This window comes from Glycine soja, chromosome 17, assembly GCF_004193775.1.
Source record: "Glycine soja cultivar W05 chromosome 17, ASM419377v2, whole genome shotgun sequence".
NCBI classification, from domain to species: Eukaryota; Viridiplantae; Streptophyta; class Magnoliopsida; order Fabales; family Fabaceae; genus Glycine; species Glycine soja.
The window spans coordinates 1211793-1223285 of NC_041018.1; the positions used below are offsets into that span (position 1 = coordinate 1211793).

General features: G+C 35.2%; 2 protein-coding genes and 1 pseudogene across 2 annotated transcripts; 1 reads left to right on the forward strand and 2 right to left on the reverse strand.

The window, feature by feature from the left end:
• The first annotated feature begins 819 nt into the window (after positions 1–819).
• LOC114393030 lies at positions 820–3498 on the forward strand (annotated as a pseudogene).
• Positions 3499–4604: 1106 nt separating this feature from the next.
• On the reverse strand, positions 4605–6257 carry LOC114391834 (gamma conglutin 1-like). Its single transcript, XM_028352819.1, has one exon. The coding sequence runs from the start codon at positions 6214–6216 to the stop codon at positions 4918–4920; it is 1299 nt and encodes a 432-aa protein (XP_028208620.1). The 5' UTR covers positions 6217–6257; the 3' UTR covers positions 4605–4917.
• A 1984-nt stretch (positions 6258–8241) lies between these two features.
• Positions 8242–9848, reverse strand: LOC114392211 (gamma conglutin 1-like). Its single transcript, XM_028353265.1, has one exon. It carries the CDS (start codon positions 9790–9792, stop codon positions 8440–8442), a length of 1353 nt encoding a protein of 450 aa, XP_028209066.1. The 5' UTR covers positions 9793–9848; the 3' UTR covers positions 8242–8439.
• Between the last annotated feature and the right edge of the window lie 1645 nt (positions 9849–11493).

Below are 11493 nucleotides of genomic sequence, written 5' to 3' on the forward strand. Positions count from 1 at the left end.
TATGGGCCCAGTAAGGATGAGAAGCCTAGCTAAAGAGGTCTCAATAAGAAAAGGCATAAAAGATGAAAGGAATAAAAAACTAGATAGGAAGACCTAACTTCGTCCATAGGTTTCGGATTCTTTGAACTTTGAAGGATCCGTGTCACATCAAATTATAGAATTATTTGATTTCTCTCCAAAAGGTTGTGGAGGTATGATTAGTAGCTGTTCATTTATCGGAAATCTTGCAAGATCAAAATTCACCATGTGTTGCTATCGCTATCACGGAATATTTATCCGCGAACAGTCAAACTTTTTTTATTCAATTTAATCACAAGATTCACTATATCACAATTCACAATATGAAAGATAAAATCACAAGTCTTAATGTTGAAGGATTAAGCATTTGTTTAGGGACACATTTGGTTGCAGAAGTATAAGTTTTAAAAATAACGTTATATTTGAAGCAAGAAATTGTTACTTGGTAAGTATAATATCATTTATTTAAGGTTATGGTCCAACATGCACTGAAGTTACCCCCAAAAAAAAAATTAATTAATTAGCTAAAAAAAGGCAGAATTTCCAATCAGTTTTGAGGATATTTCTTTTCTGAAATCATGCAAAGTAAAAAAGTTATACTTGAGCAAGACATTTGAGGTATTAAAATTGTGAATAAAAAAATGTGATTAAGAGATAAAAATTTTAAAAATAATCCGTCAACGTTTTTTTATGGAGATTATAATTATCGCAAATCCAATGAATAATTTATACCTATAATATAATAAAGAAATATAGGAAAAAAGTGTTTCAGCAACATTACTCAAATAAAAAATGATCTGAAATCCATGTCTTCAACCAATGCCCATGTTGACTTCATTGTAATCTATGATTTTCAGATGTGGGAGGGGTTAGTGAAACATGTCCCAGTCGCACAAAGCTCTGATTCTCATCCAAAAAATGGTGAAAGTGCCTCCAATAAAAACACTCTTGTTGTTCAACACCGCAAGCTATCAAGGCCTTCACCACACTTCCCACTCTATCTCCTTCATCCTAAATCATCTCCTTTCCTCTGGCATGCTACCCCAAGCCCAATCTCTGATCCTGCGTCTAATCTCTGGTCGAATCCCCTCCTCCTTAATGCTTCAACTAACACAAGCCCATTTCACCTCTTGTTCAACCTACACTCCTCTCTATGACGCAATTGTCAATGCCTATGTTCATTCTCATTCAACCGACCAAGCCCTCACTTTTCTACACCACATGATTCACGAGGGCCATGCTCCTTTATCAAACACCTTCAATAATCTTTTGTGCTTACTCATTAGGTCTAATTATTTCGATAAAGCTTGGTGGATATTCAATGTATTGAAGAGTAAAGTTGTTCTGAATGCCTACAGTTTTGGGATTATGATCACGGGTTGTTGTGAAGCTGGTTACTTTGTGAGAGTGTTTCGACTTTTGGCCGTGTTGGAAGAGTTTGGTTTGTCTCCGAATGTTGTTATATACACTACTTTGATTGATGGGTGTTGCAAGAATGGAGATGTTATGCTGGCAAAGAATTTGTTTTGCAAGATGGATAGGTTGGGTTTGGTTCCCAACCAGCATACTTATAGTGTGTTAATGAATGGGTTTTTCAAGCAAGGACTTCAAAGGGAAGGGTTTCAAATGTATGAAAATATGAATCGAAGTGGAATTGTTCCTAATGCTTATGCTTACAATTGTTTGATTAGTGAATATTGTAACGACGGGATGGTGGATAAAGCTTTTAAGGTGTTCGCTGAAATGCGTGAGAAAGGTATTGCATGTGGGGTTATGACTTATAACATTTTAATAGGTGGGCTGTGATAGCATCAGTAGCAGGAAGAAGGAGGAAGACTCTTCCTATGCATGCATGGCTATTAGTTAGTTACCGAGGCCATTAGTTAGTTACAAGCTGTGTTAGTTGCAACGACATTTGAACTACTGCAACAAGTTAGTTACGGGTTGTAGTAGCTTGAACCCAATTGTATATAAAGATACCCCAGCAGGAATAAAATGCAGAGAAGAATTATGAAATACTTGTTTCGTGTAGTTAGCATAGCATAAGAGTAGTTTCGATTCCTAACAGGCTGTGTCGAGGGAAGAAGTTTGGCGAAGCAGTGAAGTTGGTTCATAAAGTCAACAAAGTTGGCCTTAGTCCTAACATAGTTACGTACAACATACTGATCAATGGGTTTTGCGATGTTGGAAAAATGGACACTGCTGTTAGATTATTCAATCAGTTGAAGTCAAGTGGACTATCACCAACATTAGTGACTTATAATACTTTGATTGCAGGGTATTCTAAGGTTGAGAATTTAGCAGGAGCTCTTGACTTGGTCAAGGAAATGGAAGAGAGATGCATTGCTCGTTCCAAAGTGACATATACGATTCTAATTGATGCCTTTGCAAGACTAAATTATACGGACAAAGCTTGCGAGATGCATTCTTTAATGGAGAAGTCTGGTTTGGTTCCAGATGTTTACACATACAGTGTCCTAATTCATGGGTAATGTGTGAATGGTAACATGAAAGAAGCGTCAAAACCCTTCAAATCATTGGGTGAGATGCACCTCCAACCAAACAGTGTCATATATAATACCATGATTCACGGTTACTGCAAAGAAGGAAGCTCTTATAGGGCTCTTAGGCTGCTCAATGAAATGGTTCACAGTGGAATGGTTCCAAATGTGGCCAGTTTTTGTTCAACCATGGGGCTTCTTTGCCGAGATGAAAAGTGGAAGGAAGCTGAACTTCTCTTGGGACAGATGATAAATTCAGGACTAAAGCCATCAGTTTCTTTGTACAAAATGGTTCACAAAGTCAAGGGCGATGTTTAGAATATTGAACTCGGAATTAAAATATTTTGTTTCTCTTGATTCAATTTCTTATCAATAGAAGATTATAATCATTAGTCAAGCTTGTTCAAAAAATTATGCTGATTTTTTGTCTCTCAGGTTAATCTATATTCTAAATGCATAATAATTGATGCATTCTAGATACAAATGAATGCTTGATTTGTGTGGACAGTTTGCTCTGTGTTCAAGAGTCATAAATATGGTCATTAAGATTAATATCTACACATTGCAAGTGATATGCTATAAAATTGGAACTTCACACGCTGAACTGCATAGAGCAATCCTCTAGCTCATGCTCACAATGGCTTCGTCATCTTGTTCTGCTGCCACCATCCACTTCATCCTCCTCTCAATATCCCTCTTCTCAGTTTCCTCTGTTGTTATTGGGGGGCATCAGTTGGAGAACAATCTTTTGCTCATAGATATGGCTTCCTCAAAATTAAGCTTCAGCTCCTCGCTTTTGCTCCGCAACGCAACATGTTCACTTTGAGTCTTTTATTAGACCCTGAGATTAAGACTGTTCAATAATGCTCCTTCCATCTATCTTTCACCCCATACATCTCGTGTAAAATAAATCAAGTCCCGTGCACAGGGACACTACGTATCTAATAAAACTGTTTATGTGATAATCTTTTTAGGCTCATCAATCTTTTGTTGTTTTTATTTTATTTTAATTGTTTAGTTAAAGCATCAACCTATACTTCTAAACAACTCTATAGGAAGGCCAGGTCATACCATGAAAACCCAATATCTCGGGATAAAATGTAATGAAAGCATGTCAAAAAAATTTCCATGTGCTCAACTTTATCACCTCTTTGAAGTTGAACGGTAACTTTTGACCAAAAAAATAGAAAACAATAACTAAAATTATTTTTTATGCCATAGAATATCTTTTTATTTGGTTTCAGGTTAAAAAAATTAATTAGGTTGAAAGTTTATAATTTGAAAATAATAAAAAAAGTATAATTAAATTACAGTGTAATAAAAAAAATGTTAAATTAATTTTATTAAAAATATAATTTCCCTTTCTTCTCATTTTCCACTCAATCAAACAAGAGCTGAGAAAGTTTATATTTTTCTTCTGTTATACCCAAAAAAATGCAATCAAAATCTTTTCATTTTTAATTTTTTTCTTTCACATTCTTTTTTCTACTTTTCTTTTGTCAACAAAAAAAATAACATGTGTCATATAAAAATTAATAAACTATAATCTCATTCTACTTAATAATTTCCCCAACCAAATAAGTAATCATAAGTACTTTATTTTTCAGCTGATAAAGTATATACAAGTTTTTCTAGTAAAAATAAAAAAAATTAATGTGAATCATAATACTCTTTTTCATTCCTATTCCTTTCCCTTAACTTCATTGTACTTTTCTTTATCAAGCTAAATATAATTTTATCTCATGTGAAAATAGTAAGAATCATAATAATTTCAAGCCACCTAATAATTCTGCCCACCACAGGAACCCAAGGTAATAACACCTAATAATTTCTCACATTGCGTCATCATTCATGATGTACTTTGTTTTTCAGCCAGTGAAGTAACTTCGAGTTTTTGTATTAAATAAAAAAAAAGGAAATAAAGGAGAATTTATGTGAACCATATCATTTTCTTTTTGACGTACATAATGATTGATATCCTTTCACTACTGTCCAAATTCCACTATTAGATGCTCTTTTTATCGAATGGGAGAGAAAACGAATCTAACGACGATATTTTTCCGATTTTGCAATTTAACCATAAAATAAATAAATATAGGGGATAAGTATTCCATTCCAATGTCAAAAAATACAGTGGCGCAAAAATGCCATCAAATCATAAGATCATAATATCTCATCACGATCTTTTAAATATACAACCAGTCGTGCGGGATAAAAAAAAACTACCCGAAATCAAGTTGTTACAAAATTGAGAAGCTTCAAAAACATAAATTAAACAAAGAAAACTTAGTAATTGAGATTTGAGAAGCTTCAGAAACATAAACCAAGCAAGAAAACTTAGTACTTAGTACTAGAAAGCCCATCCTTAATTCTTAAAGCAAAGCGATGGGTTAAATATTCAAATCGAGTCTGCAGTGATGGAACTAGCAAATTTAAAATCGGAACACTTGGTATTTTTGGCGACAAGGGAGGAACTAAATCCCACCATGGAAGTGGCTAAATCAAACTGCACTACGACATCCTCCAATTGATACCCTCCAATCACAATGGAATTTCTCGGGTTCACACCTCCATCCAAGAACCCCAAGCACACTACTTCATCGCTCACTCTCACCATGGAGTTCCTTCCATGTATGGTCCACTTCACCATCTCACTCTGCAGCACCAACTCAATAACCGGCACACTGGGCCCCGCTTGCTCGCCCCTGGAACTAAAACAAAGCTCGAAGGGTGCCACCGAGGCCACTCTGGTCATGTTCATAGCCACAGCGGCGTCTTCAAAAGATGTCTTGAAAGAGTTATAGATCGAACTCTGCATGGTGGTGTAGGGCAGAATTGTGCTTAAAAGAGTTAAAGCCCCTACACTACCATCTTGTTCATTGGACGACTCTGATGATGAAGTGTCCAAAGACAACCTATTGCCGTTGATTTTGACGGAGCTAACATTGATGATGTATTCCTGCCTGGGGAAGCTGGTGATAAGGGGTGTGAAGGTGAGAGATTTGAGAACCTCGGACTCGTAGGTGGCCACGTTGCCCAAGAGGACAACCCCTTTGGACGAGGAGAGACAGAGGGTGAGTTTACGGTGCGTGCTGAAGTTGTCGAAAACCTGCGAAGGAAACGAACTGCGGGACCTACCGAGACCAAGCATGCCTCTGGCACCCCTGGCAAGGCCGTTCAAGAGCGTGGTCGGGGAACACGTGAAGAGACTCTGGTGTTCCACAAGTTGTCCTCCTTCTTCTTCTTGGGGTGATTGAAGGGCCATGAGGTCTTCGACGAGTTCTCCTTCGGAGGCGACGGTTCCGGTGATGCTATTTTCGGGGAAAACTTGGCATGGGTGGTACTGGTGGACTTCGTCCACGGGGCTGGAGAGAAAGGAGTTGGTGGATTTGTGGGTTTTGGCCGTGAAGCATTGGAGGGAACGGTGGGGGGTGGTTAGGGAAGACGATGAAGGCGTGTTACGTGATGCGCAGTGAAGCCAGAGAAAAGGACCTCCTAAATCAAGCACCAGTTTGGTGGGCAGCAAAGGGGTGCCATAGGAAAGTGTGGTTATGTATTGGAGGGTTGAAGCGTCTTTAGTGACTGGGATTAGGAACCAAACTGGGGAGAGAGAGTGGGAGAGTGTGCTCATGAGGCAGAGGAGGAAGCTGATGATCATAGCAAAGGAATAAGCCATTGTTGCAAGAGAGGAGTCCATAATGCCCTGCTTCAACTTTTTTTTTTTTTTTTTATAACTTTAATATTATGAGGGACTATAACTTAATTATTTGGTTGAACGTATACATGTTTTTATATTTTTCTTTGATTTTTATCAATAGTTTTCAATTCAATAAATATAATTCATGTATTATTTTTTATTTAGCAGTAAGAAATTTCTTTTTTATACGGGTATGCACGTCCCTATCCGGTATACTAGGATATTTTGGATACTTTTATTACATTAGACGTGTGTTCGAGTTCGTACAGCGTTTTCCACAAAATACAGTACAAGTTAACATCTAATCTTTTCTATTTACAGGCAGCCGCTTCCCAAGTTATTCAGTTTAGGTAAGGACCGAGTAAAATATTCTTCTCTTCCACCAAATTATTTCGTTATCGTTAAAGCCCATTTTTAATCTCTTTTATATGCAGCAGAAAAATAAAACAAAGGACTGAAAACAGAAAAGAGAATTCAGTGTCTCAAGAACAAGACTCCTAGGGCATCAGCTAACAACTTTGGTTTGAGAATAGCTGGGCAATTCTCCGTTACGTGTTGTGTTTCATTATAATCATGCGTCGCAATAAGAATTTAGCTTGATGGGCATCGATGAGTAGTGTTTTAATTTATTAATAAAATTTGTTTGATTTGAGATTTTCATTTTTATTAATAATATAAAATATTACCTTCAAATTTTAATTTACATTTTCATATTTTATATATTATTATTATTATTACTTTTAATTTTTATATAAAATTTAAAATGAAGTACAAATAATGTAATAATTTTTAATTATTAGTAATAAATGTATGCTAATTTTTTTATATATTTTATGTATGTAATAATTTAAATTTTTTCACTAAATTATACATATTTTTCCTTGCCACCCAAGCGAAATTTCTGGCTCCATGCCCTTATACCATCTCACTCAAAACGTTAGTGGCTTAAAACTGACCAAGCCAAACTTGCTTAATTCAACAAGTTGGTGGCTCAAAAGTCAAAACTAAATTATCATGGCAAACGTAAAAGTAGGATGACCACATTATTCTATCTCTATTTTACCGAACAATTAATGAATATTCCATTTCTTATTATTTCTATTTTTTTCTAATTTCCATTCCATAGAAAGATTAAACTTAGTCCAAAAAGAAAGAAAGGATTAAACTTTTGGTCCCATAATTTTTTGTTTGATATACAAAAACAACAATAAAATTTGAACTAAGGCCAACCTAAGTCAATAAAGTTAGCCTCATAAAATGGAGCAAACATAACAGACTTTAACTATCATAAACTTTCCTTAAAATAACATATTTTGTAGGAATTAAATATTTAAAAACGTATTTTATTTGTAAAAATATTTTGTTAAATTTCATAAATATAAAAATAGGGAAAAAAGACTAGGCAAATATTTTTAAAAAAATATTAAACCATAAAAAAGTAAAAATATAAAGAATTTTTACATATTAAATGTATCCTTAACTTTTAACTAAAGCAAAACACAAGTGGTTGCATCCAAAACACATGCGTCGGGGACCCAAACAAGAATGGGCCGTTGACCCCAGTTAATTTCCCTGCCCCTACAGTCATACTCGACTCCTTGGTCCTTGTGCATTCAACTTTGGCTCCCATTGTAACTATAGAAATACCGTGAATTTATTTAATGTTCTGTGTATTTTCTCACTGATGATGGAGACAAAAGATAAAAATAATGATAAGTGCAAACTAAGTTCACTTAACATAATTAGCATATTGTAAAAACTAATCATTTTTACATTGTTGTGTTGTATGTATGTCAATTTGTTTTGTTGAAAACATTTTTATGATAAATTGATGGTTCTAACTTCTCATCTAAAAACTGCCAGAGGATGAAGTACTTTAGCTTATGCATTAAGCTGGTTAGCTAAGGTGACAATTGACCTATAAGCTTTATAGTGAGAAAAATTAAGAACTATTTTAATTTCTAAGTAACTTTTATTATTGATTTATTATAGTATGGGTAAACAATGAGAAATATAAAAGTAGGATGGAACAAAAATGAAAATGCTTACTGACTAGTGCTTATAATGAAATAAATACACAACAAACTTAGAATGTTTGGTTTATCCCAACACACCGAGAGTGAAATGAGCATATATTCCATACGATTACAATGGCAAATAAAATTTATTCATCAGTCATCACCAAATGAACCAAACTTTGCTGAAATGATCGAAAGTGAAAAGTCAAACAAGTCTGAAGTGGGAACAGCTAGCCATGTGGAGTAAAAGGGAGGAGCTAAAACCAAGTTTTGAGGAAACAAGATCAAACTCCAAAAGATTGTCCTCCATCTGATACCCACCAATCACAATCGAAGTTGCAATGGGACTTCCTGGCTCCAAACCTCCATCCACAAATCCAAGGCACAGCACATTCTTAGAAACCTTGACCATTGAATTGGCACCATAGATTCTCCATTGAACTCCCCCCTTGAGAACCAGATCAATTGTCGGCACATTGGGTCCAGTAACGGTCTTGCCAATGGTTCTTGAATCAAAGCACGCCCCAAATGGTGCCACCGAAGTCACTCTCTTTATTTTCCTAAGCGCTGCTTGCTTTACAAAGTCATTCACAAGTGGCTGGTATATTGAAGTGTGGAATTTGGTGTAAGGAACTACGGTACTAAGTTTGCAGCCCCCATTTCCCTGTCTGTCAATAGAAAGCAGGGAGGTGTTAACGTTAACAATTTTACCGTCAAGCTTGATTGACTTCACGTCAATAAAGTACTCGCTGGAAGGATCAGCATCAAAGATTGGACCTGTGCTTTGGGGGTTGGTGAGAATTGGAGTGTAGGAAAGAAATTTGGAAGCATCATGAGGTGGCAAATAGTAAGGCCCACCACCAACAAAGAGATCACCAAGCTTATTATACTTTGAAGTTGAAGGTAAACAAAGTGCAAACTTAGGTTCAAGGTTGTATTTGGCTGCGAGTTGTGTTGGTAAGGAAATAGCAGTCCTTGCAAGGCCTAAAACTCCTTTCTTGCCCTTAGCCAGGCCCTGGAGAAAGCCCTCAACCCCAAATTTATCTGGGTACACACATGTAGAAACGAAGCGTGGCACGTGCAAAGTGGAAGGTGCTCGTGCACCGCTTGTTGAGTGCAGCGAGGACAAGATGTCTTCACCCACGTCTCCACTCACGAAGAACTCGCCGAAGGGGTTGAATGGATCTACACCACACGTGTTGTTGGTGCATCCTGTTTTAAGAGGGTGGTTGGTGCATGTAATGCAAGCCGTGCCCTTGGCTTTCTTGCATTTCTTAGTCCCACATCGGACAGGGTAGTAGGTTGAGGAGTTGTAGTCGTTGCCGCACTCGAACCATAGGAAGCGTTCTCTGATGTCGATGACTAGATCTAGTGTGAGTGGAGGGGTACCCATGTCGATGGAAGTTGAGTACTGAAGGGTGGTTGGGTCTTTCTCGATGGGGAGGATGAAGGCACGGGGTTTCAATGCAGAAACTGATGAACAAGACCATAAGACTGAAAGGAGAGGCGCTGAGAAGAGGAAGAAATGGATTATTATGGAACCAGGACAAGTAACCATTGTGATTTGTGAAAGAAATTAAGATCTTGTATTGCTCATTCTTCTCACTTCTCACTTCTCACTTATATAGAATATGGATGCAGAGTATATCTAATCTTCATTACTAAACCATGTGACCCTACAATATATTATATTTATTTGCACTCTTTCCCATCACAGATTCATAGGTACCGAGGGTGTGTTCCTTTTTTTAATATAATTAGAATTCCAATATGCGGATAGTATAATAAAATTTTAATTGAGATATATTGATGGTGTCAACAAAATTAAACTGTCATTCAAAGACAAATAGTTATATAATTAAAAAAACTCTTATTTTATAATAATTACTTTATATAAATTGATTTCTTTTGTGCGTGAACCTATCTTTTATAGGAGATTATCTTGTTCAACCAATGTATACTTAGTATAGACAGACAAAATTATTTATCTTAATATTCAACACATTATATGCTTTTATCCGTATCTCTCTCTGTATTATTCATATTTTCAATTCCACAATACTTTTCTTTAATTTTTCTCTTTGTTATCGAAATTGTTGTACAATATTATTATTCTTTTTCTCTATGTATCGCAGATAACCGGAACTAAACTGTTGTTCTTTCGCCGGTGCTGCGGCATCTTGAGCTTGAGAACGACCACTGTGAAGTAAAAGGATGGGGAATTAATTAAATTAAAAGACCAGTTAAGATTCCTCATTCCTTTGTCTATAAAGTCCCTTTCTCTTGTTTAAAATCTTGCGAGTTTATTAAAAAAAAAAACTTATGAGTTGAATATGAATTACTCATGAAATTATAAAAAAAAAACCTATACCATTTAAAATTACTGTAGAAAAAAATCTTAGGTCAATCTCTCCTCCAATAAAGTGGTGTATTGTCAATATTCTTCTTCCAAAATATGTAGTCGGTCAAGAAAAGATAATAATACTCACAACACAAACTTCAAAGAAATTAATTGGTTAAAAAGATGACAACTAGTTCCTCCTTAAGAGTTGACCTTGACTTTTTAAATTGACGAGCTATTTATAAACGCGACTCATTGCTAGTTCCTCCTTAAGGAACATATCCACGTTAATTTTTGGCTTAATTGATGTTTTAGAATTTGGGGATATATATAATTCTTCTTAGTTGAATGAAATTTAAAATTTTTTTTTTTTTAATTTTTGAACTTTGATAAATTATTTTTAGTCTTAGACATAATAAATAAATTGATACTTTATTATGATTTTTTAATACTTTATGTTAGTTTTAAAATATAAATTTAAGCACCTAAAAAATAAAAATTAATTTATAATAGTTAAAAATTATCATAAAGTGATAATTTATTATGTTAGAGACTGAAAAAATAATTTATCAAAATCCAAAAGTTAAAAAAATATTTTTAAAATTTAGAAACTAAAAAATAACCTCTAAAACATGAATTAAGCCTTAATTTTTTCATTACACAAGACTATTTTATCTTCTTTTCATCTCTTCTTTAATTGCCCTCGCCATTTTTGGCGAATTATATAAGGTTGTTTTTTGCCTTGGTGAATGTATAATCTTTCCAGCTTTTGGTGGTGGCGTATGTTGGGAGTTTCTAATGTAATTAGGATCTTGACCCTGAGATCGATCCAATATAAAATGTGACGGCTAAGATTATTAATTTGTAATTCACAAGTAGACAGTAGCCAGTAGAGTGTAACCATGTAATGCGTGATAT

Excerpts from the sequence above, each read along its gene's own strand:
- LOC114391834 (XM_028352819.1), bottom strand. The coding sequence starts at position 6,216 with ATGGACTCCTCTCTTGCAACAATGGCTTATTCCTTTGCTATGATCATC.
- LOC114392211 (XM_028353265.1), bottom strand. The coding sequence starts at position 9,792 with ATGGTTACTTGTCCTGGTTCCATAATAATCCATTTCTTCCTCTTCTCA.